The sequence below is a fragment of the Pleurodeles waltl genome, chromosome 4_1, assembly GCF_031143425.1.
Source record: "Pleurodeles waltl isolate 20211129_DDA chromosome 4_1, aPleWal1.hap1.20221129, whole genome shotgun sequence".
Taxonomy (NCBI): Eukaryota; Metazoa; Chordata; class Amphibia; order Caudata; family Salamandridae; genus Pleurodeles; species Pleurodeles waltl.
Genome location: NC_090442.1, coordinates 273,394,387 through 273,417,038, shown reverse-complemented (window position 1 = coordinate 273,417,038; position 22,652 = coordinate 273,394,387). Strand labels below are relative to the sequence as shown.

Genomic DNA, 22,652 nt, shown 5'->3' with positions numbered 1-22,652 from the left:
AACACAAATTATGTGGTTAAATGTGGCTCTTTTTTGCATAGTATTCCTTTTTGTTATTTGTTTGCATATTAGCACTGTCTGGGCAAAAGTTTCACTTCATTAGTGTCAGTTCCATATACAAGTAGAACTATAAGTAACTGAAAGGTGGCTAGTCAGTCTTTGTGAAGGACTTCCCAGTTGCACATTACAGCACTTTTAGTAACTTTGAATCTATTTGAGCAAGAAACCATTTTTTTTGTAAAAGTCTGCAGATAATGTGACAGATGTTTATGCAAAAAAAAGCAACAGAATCACATAATTCTAGTGGCCCTTTGCGTGGGGAGTGCATAAAGAAAAACTGTAGGATATCTATTTTTTCTAACGCACAAAAAAATTTGATTACTGAACTGTACAAATATTTCAAGATATATCAGCAGTTATTAAAGCACATTTTGGGGCATATTTACAAGCCCCTAGCGCCACCGTGCGCTGCCCTAGCGTAATTTTAGTTTTTAACGCTAAGGCAGCTTTAAGCAGGCCTTTCTGGTGTGCGGTATTTACAATGCCTGCATTGCGCCACTTTGTAAATCCTTGCGCTATATTATGCCTTCACCAGGCATAATGTATACAAGTGGGGCGTTCAGATGCAGGGAGGCCCCAAAAATGTTGCTGTGAAATTTACAACATTTCACTGCGCCATTTTTTCTGTAATTTTTAATGCAGGCTCAGAACAGGCGTTAAAATTAGTCACCCATTTTCATCAATGGGCCTCCTTATGCTTTGCAGCACTAGTGTCAAAATCTTTGATGCTAGTGCAGCAAAGCGCCACAATAGCGTGAAAAAAAAATGTTGACGCTATTGTCCTAACGACTGCCATAGTACGCTGTATTGTAAATACAGCACAACCATGATGTTGTTAGGTGGGATAGGGGTGACGCAAGAAAAGTGGTGCATCAGGACAATGCACCACTTTCTTGTAAATATGCCCCTTTGTTTTGTCATTCTGAAGTGTGATGGAAACAATGATTTCAAAAGGGATGAAAACAAATCTGAGTGATGTTAAATACTGGATTTATTGTATTACTACACTATGTATGGCACTGAAGCTCTTACATACATGCTCAGCAAGCTATGTCATATAGGAGGGTTTGTGGTTGGAAGGGTATTGTCTGTTTTTTCATCCTATGCTGGAAGTGTTTCCATTTTGTGCAAATTGACCACCAAGGTGCTATTATCGTGTAATGGGCTGCAGCGTGTAGCACTGTGGTGGATGATGAGATGTGAGAGACATAGCCATTAAGGGCCCGATGTATGAAAAGGTTTGCACTCGCAAACGGTGCGAATCGCAAAAATCGGCCTTTTGCGAGTGCAAAAACGTGGTCTGCGATGCACGAAAGGCATTCGCAGACCAAAAATAAGAAATCACAATTTTTGTGATTTTTTGCGTTGCGAGCTGGTTTAGCGAGTCGCTTTTTGCGATTCGGTATTTCCAGTAGGAAATTGCGAGGCACAAAATGCGATTCGCAAAATCCAAGTCGCAAATAGATGCATCAAAAAAAAAATAGCAAATTGCGATTTTTCGCAGAATGGCATTTTGCACATGCAAAATACCACTAAGTGAAACCAGGTGGTAACCAGGTGCAACCTATATAAAGAGGCCCAGAATGCCTCAGACACTTTTCCACAATGGCTGCACTCTACGTCATGGCGAGGAGGATGAGGATCTTGGCAGGTTTGAGAAGAGGGAGGAGGAGACAGGAGCGCATTTTCAGAGTGCGCATTACACTTTTTGACCTGACAGAGGAGGAAGTATATGAGAGGTATAGGTTGAACTCAGCCATGATACTTGACCTGATAGCTGAGCTACAACCCATACTGCAGCGCAGAACACTAAGGACTCACAGCATACCCACCCATGTGCAGGTATTATGCTCCCTACACCTACTCGCCTCAGGGAGCTATCAAGGGGTCATAGCAGCAGCTGGAGGGGTTTCACAGCGTACCCTCGCCAGATTTTTTAATTCTTTCATCAACGCCATGCTGAGCAAACTCCAACAGTACATCAGATTCCCCCACACCCTACGGAAATACAGCAGACAAAAATAGAGTTTTACCAGATAGCACAGTTCCCCCACGTCCTAGGTGCCATAGATGGCACACATGTGGCAATCTGTCCACTATCAGCCACAGAGTATATGTACCGAAACCATAAATACCAACATTCTATGAATATTCAGGTGATATGCAATGCCTCCTATATCATAACTGATCTGGTGGCCAGGTACCCAGGGAGCACACATGATTCGTACATCTTTCGCCACAGCGGCATTCACACAAGACTGCTAGATGGGGAGTTTGGTGAAGGATATCTACTAGGTATTTTCCCTCTGTACACTGGTGCATTTATGCAGTAGTGACGTCTGATGGCTCACTTACTCATTGTACCCTCTGTTCCTTCCAGGAGACTGTGCCTACGCATTGCACACCTACATGATGATGCCCTACCTCAATCCCACAACACCAGCAGAACGGAGATACAATGCAGCACACAGGGCAACCCGCAACGTGGTGGAGCGCACATTTGTCCTGCTGAAGAGTCGCTTCCGTTGCCTCCACAAAAGTGGAGGGGCACTACAGTACAGTCCAGAGACCACATGTAGAATAGTGGCTACTAGTGCAATCTTGCACAATATAGCTACAACCAGGGGCATACCTATAGAAATCAGTGACACTGAATCAGATGAGGATGACGATCCCATACCACCTCTACAGCCAGCAGACAGGACCAGTGCAGCAGAGGGAAGGCAAAGGCGTGCCGAAATCACACACAACCATTTCAGACGTGAGTATGAATGACACAAATCCACTGACAACTGTACCTGTAGTGATATAAATGTACTACCTAACGTCAGGTAATATATGATTGAGAAATAAATTAAACAGGTGATGTGACAAACGCAAATAAACTAATGACCAGAGTCATGCACTATTCCCTCATAGTGGCAACAGCAGTGTAATGGCGGCAAGAGTCACTTTTTTCACCCACGCACACCACTCGGGTGCCCTATTAAGTCACTGGCACCTCTATTGTCACCTTCAGTGGCAGTGCTGTGCCTGGCACTGCGCCGTCTGGTGTCTGCTGCTGGTACGGCAACACTGCTGAGGCTTGAACTGTCCTCAGTGTCCCCCAAGGCTACCTCACTTGGAGTGGCAGATCTTTGTCCCATTATGTGTTCTGTCATTTTTGGTGATTTGAACTAGTCCCTGGACAACGTCCCTGCTGCTATGTGCAGCCTCCACTTGCGCCGCCACTGCGCAACGGGCGATCAATGCAGTGGAATTTGCCTTCCTGTTAGAGGACCTGCAGTAGCTGCCAAACATTGTCCGGAATCTGTGCTGCTGTCTGCGCCGGCTAACCCTCTCATGGCGCAGCTCCTGGCAGAAGTCACGGACAGCACTTGTTAGGTCCCTGGTGTCCTCTGAAGCCTGCACCTGTCCCTCACGCAGCTGTACAATATTGCCATTGAGTGCGTCCAGTTGGCGATGCAGGCCCATCATGTTGCGGTTGTGTACTCGCAGGTTTCTGTCTAAACTGAGGATCCGCTTATTTTGCAGACGCTGCTGCTGCAACATAGCAGCTTCAAGGCCCCCGAATAAGGAGGGACCCTCACCTGCCTCATGATGTTGTGCCCGGGACTCTGTCGCAGTCCTGCGTGGTGCGGTTGTTGGATGACCACTGCCCTCCAGAATCTGGCTGCGCCTGTCTGGTGCTGACGGTGTGCTTGGCCCTTCAAAGTGCTCATCAGAATCGCCGCTGAACTCTGGCAGTGCCCTGGGCCTGCGTCGGACAGTGGACATGTGGAGGGACCCACTGGTGTTTGTATCCGAGGGCTGATGGGTGTCCGTCTCTCCTACACATGTAGATGGTGTGGCTGCTGGGCCTGGCCCACCTGCAACAACACTATGCAGCATGTCAGTTCTGTATGTTACATTATCTGTCAGAAAATGGCAATAAAGGTACAGGTACTGCTCTACACGGTGTTGTGTGTGTTGTGTTACCTTGGGTGTCACTATACTTCATTACATTGTTGTGCTACTGTCTGTACTAGTTTGTGGACTGCCACTCCCATAATGCATGTTGTGCTGCTTCTAAGATGTGAACTGGACTACTTCACACACTGCTTCACATTACATGCTAATTCCTAAGGGTCTTTTGTGCATACACATATAGGGTTCCTAAACATCATTGCACTTACCTTGGCTGTTACTCGGTGTGCCGGAGGTGTCGATGTCTGTGACCCCAGTCACAGCTTCAGGGAGGAGTGTGGATTTCACCAGGTCCTCCAATGGTGTTGATGGTGCTTCTGTTGGTGGTCTGCCACCTGTACCCCTGGCCTCCGTTAGTCTCCTTGCCACCCTCTCCTTTGCACGGTAGCGCAGGTCGTACCACCTTTTTTTTATTTCTTCGATGGAGCGCTGGATTTTGGATTGTATGTCCAGCCATAATCTCCTCTTTTCATTCTCAGGCACCTGGAGTGAGCTTTTTCGGAACAGGCGGTCATGGCTCCTCACCACCTCCCAAGTCAGAACCTCAAGCTCCTGTTCACTGAATTTAAGCTTGCGCTTCCTTTCAGCCTTTTCCTGTGCTTGGCCTGGGGTCTCCATCCTGGCTCAGGTGTTCTTGCTCCTTCTGAGTGCTGCTCTGTGTGGCTGGGCTGCTCTCTCTCAGGATGCTGGTTTGGGTGTGGCACCTGAAACTGCCTGGGATGACTCATTTCCTGCTGGTGATGTCATCAGGCTCCTCCAGGTGTGCATTCTCGAACTTTCTCGCATTTTGCGATTTTTTACCGAATCGCAAAAAAAACAAATCGCAATTTGAGAGAATGCAAATTGTGATTCGGTAAATGGGCCTCGCAAACCACAAATAGCGATTTTTAAGAAATCGCTAATTCCGAATCGCTATTTTGTTACATGGCCAATTGCGACTCGGAAATAGCGATTTCTTAAAAATCGCTATTTGCTATTCGCAAGCTCATGTTTTCATACATATGGCCCTTAGTTTATGGTTTTTCATTACATAGGCAGCTTTGAACAGTTCTGACGGTCCCTTTATTATAGTTCTTATGATTATAGTTTGCTTAGATAGTTCCTGTACTGTGTTGTTTAATCAGAGATGTTGTTTGTAGTTGTGGGCGTTAGTTGGCTTGGTTGTAGGAAGAGACGTGGATAGATCTGCTGGAATATGCATTGTTACTACCATCCCATATCTGAGTGTCACTGTGAGATGTAACTATGTTGCCATGATATATATGTATATGAGACCTGCAGTTGTGGACTAACAAAAGTCTTAGGATTGACCTGCAGTGTGTATGGCAGACTTCTCCAGTTATTCCAAGCCTGTACGTTTAGCGATGGCTGGTTTATTGGCTGCACAGTACTGGTAATAGCAACCCTCATATCAGATATATTTTATGTCAGTGTAAGAGGCGTAAGTTACAGTGGACTGCCGACCTGCAGGTGTTATAGTATTAATATCAGTGTGGGCCAGAAATGTTATATATGGAATTACATAACTATATAATACCCTGACACCCCATAGGGGACTCCCACCCTTAACTTACCTGCCTATCACAAGTAGTTTGCTAGTTGGGTTGTTTCCAATCTGTGGATTGTAAATTGAAGATTGAGTTTCAGGTTGTGACTGTTTGTGTGCGGAATGTGTGGTGCTGTCGTTGTCTTTGGTGACATAGGAGAGATTTCAACTGCATTCTGAAGTGTATATGCTCCTGGATGCTTTGAATGTTTGCTGACAGTGAGTTCTAGAGCTTGGTGGATGGTACTGAGAAAGCAGTGCCTCCTCATATTTTTTATGGTAAGGTCGTATAATGATAAGTGGTGCAAGTCTAGAGCGGAGTATCCTGTTTTGTTTGTATAGCTTGAATTTAGCTTGTAGGCATAGCTGTCCTTTTCCATGTAGGATCTGTGGACAATGCAAAGTGCCTTGAACATTGCCCTGCTTGCTTTAGGTAGCCATTGGAGTGGTTGCAATACTGGAGTCGTGTCTTCTCTTGGGTGAAGGTGGAAACGTTCTGCAGCAGCATTTTGGAAGAGTTGTGCTCTGTGTATGATGAATGCAGGCGCGCGAGGGTATAGTATGTTGGCAAAGTCAGGCTTGGATATTGCAAGTGTGAGGATGGGTTGGAATTTCTGTTGGTATTAAAAGGTATTGGGAGTATGCAACCTAATGTTTTCATTGTGTAGAAGGTACTCTGATGTTATTAGCATTTGGTATCATACATAGGTCTGAATCCACAGTTTCTTCTAGGTTTCTGGCCTCTCCTGATATTGTTGAAGGGGCCTCATGTTCCTTAGGACATATGGTGGTAGGCTGGCATTTTTGCCATTGTCCTCTGGTCATAATCTGTCTTTGCGGTACTTAGTTTAAGATGGTTATTCATCATCCATGTGTATATTGCAAAAAGGCAGTCAATCATGTTTTTAAATTGTTGAGATCTTTCAGACCATCCATTTTTAAATTGATTTGGGTGTCATCTGCATAGTTATAACAGGTGAAACTGAATGATTTAATCAGGGTTGGTAAACAGACTAGTTAGATGTTGAATAACAGAGGTGAAATGATGGACACCTGAGGGACGCCATAGTGGTGTGTGTGAGGAGCTGATGTGAATGGTAGTAGTACCACTAGTTCAAACTCACAGCTGAGAGGTGAAGAATTCAATGGGAATTAGCTGAACTCCCTCACCTCTTACAGAGCGTTTGTCAAACAAGAATTAGCTGTGTGAAAATACTGAACTGGGCAGGACATGGAGTCATGTTATTCTTAGGCCAGCAACTTTCATGACCTTTCCTATTCCTGATACATACATGGTTGTCAGTATCTAAACCTAAAAATCATTCAGAAGCAATGTCCAGTAAGGACATTCCAGATTCCAATATTGCATAGTGTTTTGATTAGCCTGTGGAGCTGGGGCAGAGTCATCAAAAGTCAAGCATGACTTACATTTGACTGGCATCACTCTAGTCTACTCTGACTATTGTGAAATATAGCCTGGTGAGATAATGTATCTGCTCCAGAGCTCTTTATTTTGTTTCCAGGAGCCAGATAGTTTGTTAGGTTAATGTGCCTACTGCAGAGGTCTGGAAATACCATGACTAGCAGTAGTGTGAATCTGAAATGACTCAACGTAGCCTGAAGTAGCATGGTCTCCTTTAACTTTTGTTTTGCTCTGTAACGTCTGCGTACACAGCGTACTGCACAATACAGCAAAACAAAACATCTGACTCTGGGAAATATTTCCCTTGCTTCACAACTTTAATTTTGGAGAACAACATTTTTATGGTGTTTTTAAATCAGAAATATATTCTTTTCCAGTACTGTGGAAGACCTGTTGAAGTCCACCGATATGTGAAGGTAATGTGGTCGAAGTCCACGGATCATCTTCCTTAAAGCAGTTAAAATTTCCCAAATCCATGCAGCCAGATGTCCTGTCCAACAACAAGCTACAGGGATATGATATAGCCTATTGCACTATCATCTTTCTTCCATGATCAAAGAGGACTGCTACAGTTCCAGAAGGCTCCCGGGATGGTAGGCTTCTGGTGCTGGGAATAGCGAAAAGCACAGATGGCAAATAAATGTGGCAGGTGCTACTATGGCCAATCATAGACAAGAGAAAGTTTTAATTGCCATACATTTTCTATTGAGAAGTACAAAGATGATAGAAAATAAGAGAGAGGAAAAAAAGGTTCTAGAAAAGCTGAGAATATTGAGAGAAAAAAAGAAGAAGAGTAAATAGAAAAAAGCAAGAGAGCAGGAGAGTCAGGAATGGGACAACAAACAGAAAGGGGTACGGGAAAAAGGTTGAGAGGGGCAGTGAGGACAGAAATTATGAGATGGATGGGGAGAGAAAGGAGAAAGTAGGAGAGAACTTAAGGGAGCAAAATGGGAGCGTGATACACATGGAGAAAAGGTGCTTGTAGACCTTAAGCAGAATTCATAGCTTATCATTTTTTAGCCAATACTCCTGGCCTAGTGTGATTTCAATGCACAATGTTGCACTTTAACCATTGTTACTTGATCCACATTTGTGGTTTGCAAGTTGCTTAATAATGGCACCCCCTTGTTATTTGTTACTATATGCTCTTAGTGAGATATGCCGATGCCTTCTCTTTTAATGCATAGCAGCCATGTCCACATTTGCAGGTATAGTCACTGAAAAGTACAGCCTAGTTGATGAGAAGTCCAAGTTATATTTAGGAGATGATTTGGCTTCCGAGTCTACATTTAAATATGGCAGTCTATTAAGTGTTTCATAAAAGGAAGCTTGACATTTATCTTCATCTCAGGGATGTGGAATTCCTATCTCCTGACTCCCGAGACTTATTGTTGGGGGTCAAGGGCAACAAGTTTTCATTTTTATTTTGTCCTTGGGACAAATAGGCCCAACCCCCTGCAGCGCAAGCCCTTTCGCTGCTAGTTTACAGAGAAGAGAACTGTCTGCAGTTGAGGTAATACAAGTTGTTAGACCTGACAGCCTTAGGGTGGTCACCCCTCACTTTTTGCCTGCCTCCCTCCACTTTTTGGACACTGCTTTTGCGGGTTTTTTGACTCTGCGCACTTTACCACTGCTAACCATTGCTAAAGTGCATATGCTCTCTCCCTTTAAACATGGTAACCTTGGATCATACCCAACTGGGCTATTTAATTTACTTATAAGTCCCTAGTAATGTGCACTGTATGTGCCCAGGGCCTGTAGATTAAATGCTACTAGTGGGCCTGCAGCACTGGTTGTGCCACCCACTTAAGTAGCCCCTTAAACTTGTCTCAGGCCTGCCATTGCAAGACCTGTGTGTGCAGTTTCACTGCCACCTCGACTTGGCATTTAAAAGTACTTGCCAAGCCTAAAAACTCCCCTTTTTCTACATATAAGTCACCCCTAATGTGTGCTCTAGGTAACCCCAAGAGCAGGGTGATGTGTGGGTAAAAGGCAGGACATGTACCTGTGTAGTTTACATGTCCTGGTAGTGTAAAACTCCTAAATTCGTTTTTACACTACTGTGAGACCTGCTCCCTTCAAAGGCTAACATTGGGGCTGCCCTCATACATTGTCGAAGTGTAGCTGCTGATCTGCAAGGAGTAGGAAGATCATAGTTATTATGGCCAGAATGGCAATAAAAAATCCTGCTGGCTGGTGAATTTGGATTTAATATTACTATTTTAGAAATGCCACTTTTAGAAAGTGAGCATTTCTTTGCACTTAAATCTTTCTGTGCCTTACAATCCACGTCTGGCTGGGTTTAGTTGACAGCTCCTTGTACATTCACTCAGACACACCCCAAACAGGGTACTCAGCCTCACTTACATACATCTGCATTTTGAATGGGTCTTCCTGGGCTGGGAGGGTGGAGGGCCTGCTCTCACACAAAGGACTGCCACACCCCCTACTGGGACCCTGGCAGACAGGATTGAACTGAAAGGGGACCTGGTGCACTTCTAAGCCACTCTTTGAAGTCTCCCCCACTTCAAAGGCACATTTGGGTATAAAACAGGCCCTCTGCCCTAACACCTCAGACACTTCCTGGAGAAGAAACCTGAACCAGAACCTGCACCCTGACAAGAAGAACTGCCTGGCTGCCTAAAGGACTCACCAGACTGCTTTCTACAGAGGACTGCTGCCTTGCTGTTGCCCTGCTGCAGAAGTGCTCTCCAAGGGCTTGGATAGAGCTTGCCTCCTGTTCCCTGAAGTCTCAGGACCAAAATGACTTCTCTCTTTCAACTGGACTCCTTGTGCGGCGAAAAATTTGACGCACAGCTTGTTCCACGGTGAAAAATTCACCGCACGCCGAACCGGAAAGACGCCGGTCGACCCCGCGAGGAAAAGATCGATGCAACGCGTGCGGTGCGACCGGAACTTCGACGCACGGCCCACCTGGACAACCCCGCCCGACTCCCAGAGGGGAAATCGACGCAGCACCTGCCGTGAGGAAGAAAATTCCATGAACAGCCCACCGGAACTACGCGCTGCCGGACTACAAGCCCAGGATTCCACGCACAGACCCCGGGCGTCTGAAAACCCTGCGACCCACAGAGGAGACCTGTCCGCACGCCGGAAATCGACGCAACGTCTTCCCCGTGTGAAAAACAACAACGCAAGTCCGTGTGTGAAGGGGCGAAACCGACGCACACACCATTTTCCACGCATCTCCTCCTCTGCGGCCCTCTGCGGAGATTTTTCACTCCAAACCAGGTACTTTCTGCTTGAAAGAGACTTTGTTTGCTTTTTAAAGACTTAAGACACTTCATATAACTTTTCAGTGATATCTCTACAATTTCTTATTGCATCTTTTATCGTTTTGACCTTCAAATATCCAGATAAATATTGTATATTTTTCTAACCACTGTGTGGTGTATTTTTGTGGTACTATATAGTGTTATTGTATGATTTATTGCACAAATACTTTACACATTGCCTTCTAAGTTAAGCCTGACTGCTCAGTGCCAAGCTACCAGAGGGTGGGCACAGGATAATTTGGATTGTGTGTGACTTACCCTGACTAGAGTGAAGATCTTTGCTTGGTCAGGGGGGCAACCTGACTGCCAACCTAAGACCCCATTTCTAACATTGGTGATCAGCGGTGAGGATAGGACTTGTATTTGTGCAGTGACATACAGTAGCTAAGTATTTCACTACCTATCCACACTTGAAGGTCAACTTGATTTTTATCTCTTTTTTGCAAATTAGTTTTTCCTGACAATTTTCTAAACCTAAATCCTCACTCAACATGTCTCTGGCTGGGTCTCAAGCAGGAGATTTTGACCTAGCCCTGGTGGAGACATATACTGTCAAACAGCTAAAAAGGTTCTGCAGGGAGATGAGTGTACCCACCCAAGGGGCCTCCAGAAAGGAGGACTATCAAGTGGCGCTGAGGGCCTGGGCAGAATCCCATTTAGAAAAGGATGCTGAGGAGGAAGAGGAGCCAGAAGATGGCCCCCTGAGGTTTTTTTGCCATCAGTGGGTTATGTTACCACTGCAATTGTGCCCCCTTCCAGACCAGGGAGCAGTGTCTCTGATCAAGGCCTGACCGCAGAGGAAAGGAGAAAAGAGAGGGATTTCCAATTGCAAATGGCAAGACTGAAAATTGAGGCTCAACAGGAGGAAAGGAGGACAGAGAGAGAAGCCAAGCAAGCTGAAGCTGAAAGAGCAGCCAAACAGATTGAAGCTGAGAGAGCCTTGGCTGAAAAACAACTTTTGTTAGCTCATGAACTGAGTCTTAAGGATCTGGAAATCAAGGCAAGACAGTCTGAGTCCAGCAGTGATGGTGGCAGCATACATACAGGACCTGTTGGAGAGAAAAAGGTTTGTTTACCCAAAAGTGTGGTGCCCAGTTTTTTGGTGGGAGATGATATTGACAAGTGGCTGGCTGCCTATGAAGTTGCACTAAGTGCTCATGGGGTTCCTGGAGGGCAATGGGGGCGGCCTTGTGGTTTTATGTACCCCCAGAGGGAAGGGACACACTCCTTACACTAGACCCACGTGATCACTATAACTATCCTGTCATGAAGACTGCTTTACTGTCCAAGTTTGTACTGACCCCTGAGAGATACCGTCAGAGGTTTAGGGACAGTACCAAACTTTCCACACAAACCTGGGTTGACTGTTTTGATTTCTCCAATAAGGCACTGAATGGTTGGGTGCGGGGCAGCAAAGTAGATGATTACAAAGGGTTATATGACTTGATTCTGAGAGAGCATATGCTCAGTATTTCTTTTACAGAGTTGTGCCAGCAGTTGGTAGATAGCAAGCTGACTGATCCCAGGAAGCTTGTTGAGGAGGCTGACCGGTGGGTTAGCACCAGAGTGTCCCGAAAGGTATCTGGGGGGGGGGACACCCACAAAGGTGGTCAGGGTTCCCAATGGAAGAAAGAGGGTGGAGATAAACCTACAGATAAGGAACTCTCAAAAGGCCCCCAAAAGAATTCCCAGGGAGGGGGTGGCAACTATTCCTCTTCCAGATTTGGGAAAAAGCCAGGGTATGTTGATAAATCATCAGGGAAATTCATCCACAAATGCTTAGAGTGCTACCAGCATGGTCACTCTAAGGGCAACTCCCAGTGTTCTAAGAGAGCACCGTCCACTACAGGACAGACACCTATGTTAACTAGTGTAGCGCTCAGAGGCGGAGACAGACCCAGAGAGCTTTGGGGAGCAGGCAGAGGTTTCCCTAGTACCCTGGGAGAAAGAGAAATGGTGCCCAAAGCCCACATGCCACAAAATACTTCCAAGTATAGGCAGTGGGTCACCATTGATGGGCAAAGGGTGGAGGCTCTGCGTGACACAGGAGCCAGTATGACTACTGTCAAGAGTCAGCTGGTGTCATCAGAGCAGATAGTCCCAAATACATTCCACCAGGTCATAGTTGCTGACAATTGTGAGAGTCACCTACCAGTGGCTTTGGTTCCCTTTGAGTGGGGGGGGGGGTCTCTGGTACTCTGAAAGTAGCTGTGAGTCCTGCCATGCCTGAAGATTGTCTGTTAGGCAATGATCTTGAGCATACTGCCTGGAAAGAGGTAGAGCTCAGATCCCACCTGGAGATGTTAGGTTTGCCTGAATGGGTCTGCATGACCACACAGTCCATGGCTGCCCGGGAAGGGAGTCAAGGGCGTCTGGAGCCTGGAACAATGGCACAGACAGCTGCAAAAAGGAAGGGCAGGAGGCACGGGAAACCTGCTTCAAATGTTCCCACGGTGGTGGACGGGGCCCCTGAGGAGGAGGGGCCCCTGAGCCAACTGGGGAGGACATAGCTGACCTGGTTAACCTACCTGAACTTGCTGGCTGGCAAGTCGAGGGTGGGCCAACCAAAGCCGAATTCTGCAAAGCGCAGAAGGAATGCCCAACCCTTGAGGGTCTGAGGCGACAGGCCACAGCCCAAGCAGCAGGTGACGCCTCTGGCACTCACCATATTTACTGGGAGAATGATCTCCTTTATGGTGAGCCTAAGGCTCCAGGTCCTGGGGCAGCCCCTCAGCTGGTGGTCCCCCAGTGTTACCGGGCCTTCCTACTAGGTCTGGCTCACGACATCCCCCTGGCAGGACACCTGGGCCAAGACAAGACCTTTAACAGGCTAGTCACCCACTTCCATTGGCCCAGAATGAGGACAGCCTCAGATAATTTCTGCAGAGCTTGCCCCACCTGCCAGGCTAGTGGGAAGACAGGGAAACAGCTTAAGGCTCCCCTGCTCCCACTCCCCATGGTTGGCACCCCCTTTCAAAGGGTGGGCATCGACATTGTTGGTCCCTTGGACCCCAAAACTGCCTTGAGAAACAGGTTTATCCTGGTTTTGGTGGACCATGCCACCCGCTATCCAGAGGCAATCCCTCTGAGAACAGTGACTGCACCGGTGGTGTCCAGAGCCCTGTTGGGAATATTTACCCGTGTGGGATTCCCTAAGGAGGTTGTGTCTGACAGGGGCACAAACTTCATGTCTGCATACATGAAGTCCATGTGGGATGAGTGTGGGGTGACCTACCGGTTTACCACCCCTTATCATCCTCAATCCAATGGGCTTGTTGAGAGATTCAACAAGACCCTGAAAGGGCATGATTAGTGGTCTGACTGAAGCCATGAGGCCTAAGTGGGACGTCCTCTTACCGTGCCTGTTTGCTTACAGAGAGGTGCCCCAAAAAGGGGTGGGGTTCAGCCCCTTTGAGCTTCTCTATGGTCACCCTGTCAGGGGACCACTGAGCATTGTTAAAGAGGGCTGGGAGAAAGCTCCCAAGACACCTCCCCAGGATGTGGTCAGCTACATGCTGGCCCTCCACAACCAAACCCAACGCTTCTGGAAGCAGGCCAAGAGTAACCTCGAGGCCAGTCAAGAGGTGATAAAGGAGTGGTATGACCGGAAGACCACTTTGGTTGAGTTCTCACCTGGAGACAAAGTTTGGGTGATGGAGCCAGAAGAGCCCAGGGCTCTCAAGGATCGCTGGACTGACCCCTTTGAGAGCAAGGAGCGTAAAGGGGAGGCCACTTACCTAGTGGACCTCAAGACCCCTAGGCACCCCCTAAGGGTCCTCCATCACAACCAGCTCAAACCTCACTTTGAGAGGTCTGAGGTCAGTATGCTCCTGGTCAAAGATGAGGGCATGGAAGAGGAGAGTGAACCTCTCCCCGATCTCCTCTCTGCCAAAGAAGGTGATGGGTCAGTGGAGGGTATCATTCTCTCTGACTCCCTGACTCTAAACCAGAGAGGAGACTGCTATGAGCTGTTGGAGCAGTTCTCCTCCCTGTTCTCCCTTACTCCTGGACTGACCCACCTCTGTGTTCATGACATTGACACAGGTGACAGTCCCCCTGTGAAGAACAAAATTTACAGGTTATCGGATAAGGTGAAGGCCAGCATCAAGGAGGAGGTCTCCAAGATGTTGACTTTAGGGGTTATTGAGAAATCCAGTAGTCCCTGGGCCAGCCCGGTGGTGTTGGTTCCTAAGGCTACTGACCCAGGTGCGAAGCCTGAACTCAGGTTCTGTGTGGACTACTGGGGTCTCAACTCACTCACACGGACTGATGCTCACCCCATCCCCCGAGCTGATGAGCTCGTTGACAGACTAGGCGCTGCCATATTCCGGAGTACGTTTGATCTTACTTCAAGGTACTGGCAGATCGCCCTGACAAAGGGGGCTAAAGAGAGATCAGCATTTTCCACACCTGATGGCCATTACCAGTTCCGGGTGATGCCATTTGGGTTGAAAAATGCCCCCACTACCTTCCAATGGTTGGTTAACGGGGTCCTAGCCGGCAAGGATGCCTACTGTGCAGCCTATCTGGACGACATAGCTGTCTACAGTTCCAGCTGGGAGGAACACCTGCTCCACCTCAAGGAGGTGCTTCAGGCTCTGCGACAGGCAGGCCTGACCATCAAGGGTAGTAAGTGCCAGATTGGGCAGGGTTCCGTGGTGTACTTAGGACACCTAGTAGGTGGTGGCAAGGTGCAGCCACTCCAGGCCAAGATTGAAACTATCAAAGCCTGGCAACCACCTAGAACACAGACTGATTTGAGAGCCTTTTTAGGCCTCACTGGTTACTACTGCAGATTCGTCAAGGGTTATGGTACCATTGTGTCCCCCTTGACAGAACTCACTTCAAAGAAACAACCTAGGTTGGTGAATTGGACAGAGGCTTGTCAGAAAGCCTTTGATTCTCTGAAGGAAGCCATGTGCACGGCCCCCGTGCTCAAGGCCCCTGACTACTCCCAGGAATTTATTGTGCAGACAGACGCTTCAGAGCATGGCATAGGGACTGTTCTAGCACAGCTAAATAAGGAGGACTCAGACCAACCAGTAGTCTTTATTAGCAGAAGGCTATTACCACGGGAACAGAGGTGGAGTGCTATTGAGAGAGAAGCAGTTGCTGTGGTCTGGGCACTGAAGAAGCTAAGACCCTACCTGTTTGGGACTCACTTACGGGTTCAGGCAGACAACAGGCCCCTCAGATGGCACATGCAGATGAGGGATGAGAATCCAAAACTCTTGAGGTGGTCCATTTCCCTACAGGGGATGGACTTTACGGTGGAGCATCGCCCAGGGGTTGACCACGCCAATGCTGATGGTCTCTCCAGATACTTCCGCCTTAGCAATGAGAGCTCCCAGGAGGTTGGGTAGCTCTCCCCACTTTCAGCTGGGGGGACACATGTTAGACCTGACAGCCTTAGGGTGGTCACCCCTCACTTTTTGCCTGCCTCCCTCCACTTTTTGGACACTGTTTTTGCTGGTTTTTAGACTCTGCGCACTTTACCACTGCTAACCAGTGCTAAAGTGCATATGCTCTCTCCCTTTAAACATGGTAACCTTGGATCATACCCAATTGGACTATTTAATTTACTTATAAGTCCCTAGTAATGTGCACTGTATGTGCCCAGGGCCTGTAGAATAAATGCTACTAGTGGGCCTGCAGCACTGGTTGTGCCACCCACTTAAGTTGCCTCTTAAGCTTGTCTCAGGCCTGACATTGCAAGGCCTGTGTGTGCAGTTTCACTGTAACCTCGACTTGGCATTTAAAAGTACTTGCCAAGCCTAAAAACTCCCCTTTTTCTACATATAAGTCACCCCTTATGTGTGCCCTAGGTAACCCCTAGAGCAGGGTGCTGTGTGGGTAAAAGGCAGGACATGTACCTGTGTAGTTTACATGTCCTGGTAGTGTAAAACTCCTAAGTTTGTTTTTACACTACTGTGAGGCCTGCTCCCTTCATAGGCTAACATTGGGGCTGCCCTCATACATTGTTGTAGTGGTAGCTGCTGATCTGAAAGGAGTAGGAAGGTCATATTTAGTATGGCCAGAATGGTAATACAAAATCCTGCTGACTTGTGAAGTTGGATTTAATATTACTATTTTAGAAATGCCACTTTTAGAAAGTGAGCATTTCTCTGCACTTAAATCTTTCTGTGCCTTACAATCCACGTCTGGCTGGGTTTAGTTGACAGCTCCTTGTGCATTCACTCAGACACACCCCAAACACAGGGTACTCAGCCTCACTTGCATACATCTGCATTTTGAATGGGTCTTCCTGGGCTGGGAGGGTGGAGGGCCTGCTCTCAGACAAAGGACTGCCACACCCCTTACTGGGACCCTGGCAGACAGGATTGAACTGAAAGGGGACCTGGTGCACTTGTAAGCCACTCTTTGCTACTGCTTACTGCTTCCTTCAGCCCCAGTATGTAGATCTGTGTAAAGGTAGCAAAATAAGGACATTGTTATAGTAGGGATTGAATGAAAAGTATTGAAACCCCACTATAGTAGTAGCCCTGGAATAATCAGAAGAGGCTATTATCAGAGCTCTTACATAATGAGATGGATGCGAAAATGTCACCGCACTACATGGCACCAAAGGGACAAGTAGTTTTTTTTTTTTACAGGACAAGTAGATTTCAGAAGCAGGCTGTCCCACGGAGAAGTAGATATTTTAATAAATTCCACACCACTGGTTCATCTGCAATAATGCCAAAACAATCGTTCTGCAAGTAAATATTTTCAGGTTCTAGTAAATATGTCAGGCTTCCATGCCTTCTACATTCACCACTTTGAAAAGTGCATGCTCGTCCAAGCAATATTAGTCACATAGAGGGTGCCACCTTGAGGATTCTATGCAAAGAGTCTACTGCATGTGAAAGAGTTGAGAATGGCCATAATTCTGGAAGTGGACTACTTTGTAGCATTCAAATAGGGGGTACCATGTAAGGAGCTTCAATGAGAGATGTTATCAAAGAGTAGTATCCTATGTGCAAACCTCAAAATCAAACTCAGGGCTTTAGAGGCTGTGCTGGTACCTGCCCATCTGAAACTGGAGATGACGCTAGTGTCCTTGTTCACGTCACATGCCAAGGTTCACACAATCACCTATCCTTTGCCATGCCTACCTGTCTTACTGGTGGAGGTCAAACAAAGGTTTCCTTTAGTGCAAATATTTCGCACAACCCACCTATAACTATGAGGGGTGTATGCTAATGTCGAAGCCTGCTTCAAGTCCAAGCAGTTTTGACCCGCCACCTCCGCACTCAACCCATCCCTCGCCGACAGTGGAACAAGATCCCTGAAGAGCAACTGTTCGCCGCACTCGCCACCAACCAACCCACCCTCACCACCGACCCCAACGTCGCAGCCCTCAACCTCACAAACTGGATCTCCAACTGCGCAGACAACCTTGTTCCCCTCAAACGCTCGCAGCGACAGAACAACACCAAGAAACCCCTCTGGTTCTCTGACACCCTCAAAGAATCAAAGAAAACTTGTCGCGCACTTGAGAAAGCCTGGCGCAAGGACCGCACCGCTGACAACATGACCGCCCTCAAGAACGCTACCCGCAAACACCACCACCTGATCCGCACTGCCAAAAGGAATTTTTTCACCGACAGACTGGACAAAAACAGCCACAACAGCAGAGAACTCTTCAGCATCGTCAAGGAGTTCTCCAACCCCAGCGCCAACGCCAACGCCGTCACGCCCTCACAGGATCTATGCGAATCCCTCGCCACTTTCTTCCATCGCAAGATCAGCGACCTCCACGACAGCTTCGGACACCAGACCCAACCTAACACCACCGAACCCACATCCCCGACCATCACCCTCAACAACTGGACCCACATCAGCACGGAAGAAACCAAATCCATCATGAACTCTATCCACTCCGGCGCCCCTTCGGACCCCTGCCCGCACTTCATCTTTAACAAAGCCGACAACATCATCGCCCCGCACCTCCAGACCGTCATCAACTCTTCTTTTTCTTCTGCTACCTTCCCCGAATGCTGGAAACACGCCGAAGTCAACGCCCTACTAAAGAAACCTACGGCTGACCCGAGCGACCTGAAAAACTTCCGCCCCATCTCCCTTCTGCCTTTCCCAGCCAAAGTATTAGAGAAGACCGTCAACAAACAGCTGACCACCTTCCTGGAAGACAACAACCTGCTCGACCCCTCACAGACCGGATTCCGAACCAACCACAGCACTGAAACCGCCCTCATCTCAGTCACAGACGACATCAGAACCCTGATGGACAACGGTGAAACAGTCGCCCTCATTCTTCTTGACCTCTCGGCTGCCTTTGACACCGTCTGTCACCGTACCCTAATCACCCGCCTCCGCTCCACCGGGATCCAAGACCAGGCCCTGGACTGGATCGCCTCCTTCCTCGTAAACCGCTCCCAAAGAGTCTACCTCCCTCCGTTTCGCTCAGAACCCACTGAGATCATCTGCGGCGTACCTCAAGGCTCATCACTCAGCCCGACACTCTTCAATGTCTACATGAGCCCCCTCGCTAACATCGTACGCAAGCACGACATCATCATCACCTCCTACGCCGACGACACCCAACTTATACTCTCCCTCACCAAGGACCCCGCCAGCGCCAAGACCAACCTACAAGAGGGTATGAAGGACGTCGCAGATTGGATGAGGCTCAGCCGCCTAAAGCTGAACTCTGAAAAAACTGAAGTCCTCATCCTCGGCAACACCCCGTCCGCCTGGGACGACTCCTGGTGGCCCACGGCCCTCGGCACCGCACCGACCCCCGCAGACCACGCCCGCAACCTCGGCTTCATCTTGGACCCCCTTCTCACCATGACCAAGCAAGTCAACGCCGTGTCCTCCGCCTGCTTCCTCACCCTCCGCATGCTCCGCAAGATCTTCCGCTGGATCCCCGCCGACACCAGAAAAACCGTGACCCACGCCCTCGTCACGAGCCGCCTGGACTACGGCAACACCCTCTACGCTGGGACCACCGCCAAACTCCAAAATCGCCTGCAACGCATTCAAAACACCTCAGCCCGCCTCATCCTCGACGTACCCCGCAACAGCCACATCTCCGCACACCTGAGACACCTGCATTGGCTCCCAGTCAGCAAAAGGATCACCTTCCGACTTCTCACCCACGCACACAAAGCCCTCCACGACAAGGGACCGGAATACCTCAACAGACGGCTCAACTTCTACGTCCCCACCCGCCCCCTCCGCTCCTCTGGCCTCGCACTCGCCGCCGTCCCTCGCATCCGACGCTCTACGGCGGGTGGGAGATCTTTCTCCTTCCTGGCGGCCAAGACCTGGAACTCCCTCCCCACCAGCCTCAGGACCACCCAGGACCACTCCGCTTTCCGGAGACTCCTAAAGACCTGGCTGTTCGAGCAGCGATAACCACCCCCTTTGTCCCTAGCGCCTTGAGACCCGCACGGGTGAGTAGCGCGCTTTATAAATGCTAATGATTTGATTTGATTTGATTTGACTGGTGGTTTTGATCAAATGTAATTTGTCACCACCTTACAATGGAATTAATTGTGGGATCTTCCCTTGTAAAATGAAATCTAAATTCAATTTAGTTTTCACCTTTGTTGTGGCTTTAAAATGTTTAATACACACTATTCGCCACTAATTCCTCAAAATGTTCTTGATGGTTTTGCTCCAAGCTCTCTGTAAAGTTATTTAAAATTAGGAGTGAGTTAAATTAAAACTTCAACTTATGAAGCAGGGCAGAGTTAGGAACCTCCATACTTTATGAAGCAGATGAAGTTTCCTAACCTTATGTGAAGTAAAGTTTTTGCTTTCGGACCTTCCAGGTGTGATGAGTTGCTTTCGCAGAATGTCGCAGGTAGTAAATCCTACAGTAAAAAAAATGTGGAGTGTTGCATCTGGACTACCACCTCCTGAGTTCAGGGTTGTGGGAGTGAGTGCTCAGAGCGGAGGTCAGCCTGTTTAAAAAAAAAATCATAAGTTTTGCATCTCACAAAGCTTGAACAGTTAGAAAATACACAAAGTTGTGAGTCAGCCTACTTTACACCCCACTACGTTAAATCCCAATTGATAAAATGTAAAGTTGGATTGTGTAAAATTGATTGAGTGTGCTTTAATATGTGTCTTATAAAAATCCACATATTCCTTTACATTGAATCACACAGTGTGTACCCAGAATATTGAAACAAGAATATTGCTAGCACAAAATATCAAATCCAAAATATCGACAGGTAAGTATAGATTTTCTATAACTTATTCCATATATATATATATATATATATATATATATGGTATCTAGATGTGGAGTTATTAAGAGCAAATCCATACTTCCCTACATGAACTTCCCTTCCGATAATCCATCCTCGATATTCTTGTATCACGGTATTCTGAGGGTCGATCTTTAGTAGTGCAACAAGTACTTGGGTAGGAATGCTCCTATAGAGCACAGGTTAATGTTTGGTCAGAGATGAGGGTTGTGCCCCCCTAAAAATGTACTTCTGGCTCTGGGCCTGTGGCGGGCACCGGCACTTATTTTTGAGAGCCAACACATTTTTGCATTTGGGAATTACTGCGAACAAAAGACATGTGGGAAGGACGGAGGAAAGAAAGGCAGAAAAGCGTCACAAAGGGAGAAAGCAGAAAGCTGCGAGTGAGCTGAAGGGGCAGGGAGTGGCTGTAAATGGATTAAAGAGGCCCAAGATGATGCGCTGCCTCAGTATTCTGCCCGCAGATCTAATTGCAACAGCTCAATTTCAGATGAGAACTTTGGGCACCAGCATGTTTTTATTTACAAATTAACCACTGGTCAGTCAGGTACCAAACATGAAAGAAAATACAACGTGGGGTAGTTGTTTTACAGGTCCATTATCGTTGAAAGGCGAGAATACAGAAACGGGCCTACTCGTGCCGCCAGCCCTTTCACAACAGTTAGGTAAAAACATTAGGCAGTTTAAAGGTTTAGTTCGATTGATTCTTCAATTAACAGAAACAATGGGGAGAACTTGCCAATAACACCAAGTTTTAAAGTTAAGCAGCAGTAAATTTGCATCATTCGGTTCAGGAATTTTATTTACAGAAGCTTCAGACAAACTCATCTTAAACAGCGGGAGTTCTCCCTACCTTCGCAATACCGCCCTTCTCCTTTATAGCCCGGTTTACAAATACATTTGTACGACATAGGTGTATTCTGACATATTGCGTCAATGTGGCAGTCATCGAAGTCCTTTGCACATTCGTCGATATCTGCGGCGAGGCAGGAAAGAAGAACAAAATACACATGAATAACCCAACTGGCATCCACCCAGGAGCAATTACTGCCATGCATCCACTTTTTCTGGTCAGACTCTGCAAATATATGCTATGACATAACCGTTCAGGTTATAATGTAAGGAACCGTGACTGGATGATCCTTGCCGCCGTTCTTTTCCATCAGCTATTAGAACGCTTTACAATGCGGACTTTCTTGCATTCTAAATACAGTTGTCAAGCGGCCACATCGTGTGTGACACAATGATCCAGGCATGGCTGGCTTTTCACTCAAGTGCAGCTTGCACAGTGAGATTTCTAAATTTAGTCTGACAGTGTTGAAAATGAAACTACTAATCCCAGAATAAAATGGGCAGTTAGCTGAAAAGTCAGGTCTGGTTTGCAAGTGCCAACCATGACTGCATGCGTAAAACATATTTATTACGGTAGTTGAGCCATGGGAGCTAGTATAGTCTTGTCCTGGCCTGCTACTCTTAGCAGCAAGCTGTCTACAGAAAATGTTGCACTCTACAAACAATGCATTCACTCACTCAAAGTGTCACAGATGAAAAACTTAGTAGCTTGCCAACTGTCGGTCCTCCGCAGCCCAGTAGCATGCATAAGAAGACACCACACACGGAGCTCTGAATTAACATCTTTACTCTTCAGTTTACAACATATAACTAACTCATAATATCCCAATAATCTTTAGGACCACATCCTGACATCTCGATTACAATATTACCATCACAAGTCTGCCCATCAGTACGAGGTCCTAACACCTACAGTTCTAAGATACTACACCAACCATACCCTTGTCGGAGATCTCAGCTTGCCTCAATAAAACTAGTTTATCCAGTCTGCAGAGTTAAGGTTACCAGCCGACTTAATCGCGCATCAACAGTCGTCCTTTTTTTTTTTTTATATTATTTTTATTGCAATTTTCTCATCTCTTTACTGTTCAAAAGGAGAATGGTACATTTATGTAACATGTTTGTTATGCCCCGTAGGGAGTGATATGCCAACAGATCCATTGGAAGAAGTCGACAAATGTAGTCAATTAATAGTCGAATTCAAGGCACCTCCCACTGATCTTCCTTCCATAAAGAGCACATAAACCACTATAGTGTGCATCCCTCGT

At 47.2% G+C, this 22,652-nt stretch overlaps 1 protein-coding gene across 2 annotated transcripts in view; it reads right to left on the bottom strand.

The window, feature by feature from the left end:
* The window catches only part of SCUBE1 (signal peptide, CUB domain and EGF like domain containing 1), a 2,009,692-nt gene that overhangs the window by 1,973,698 nt on the left and 13,342 nt on the right, over positions 1-22,652 (bottom strand). For both annotated transcript variants that reach the window (XM_069228295.1, XM_069228296.1), the window contains exon 2: positions 21,386-21,508. In XM_069228295.1, the coding sequence (XP_069084396.1) occupies positions 21,386-21,508 (123 nt within the window). The remainder of the gene's footprint in view (positions 1-21,385; positions 21,509-22,652) is intronic.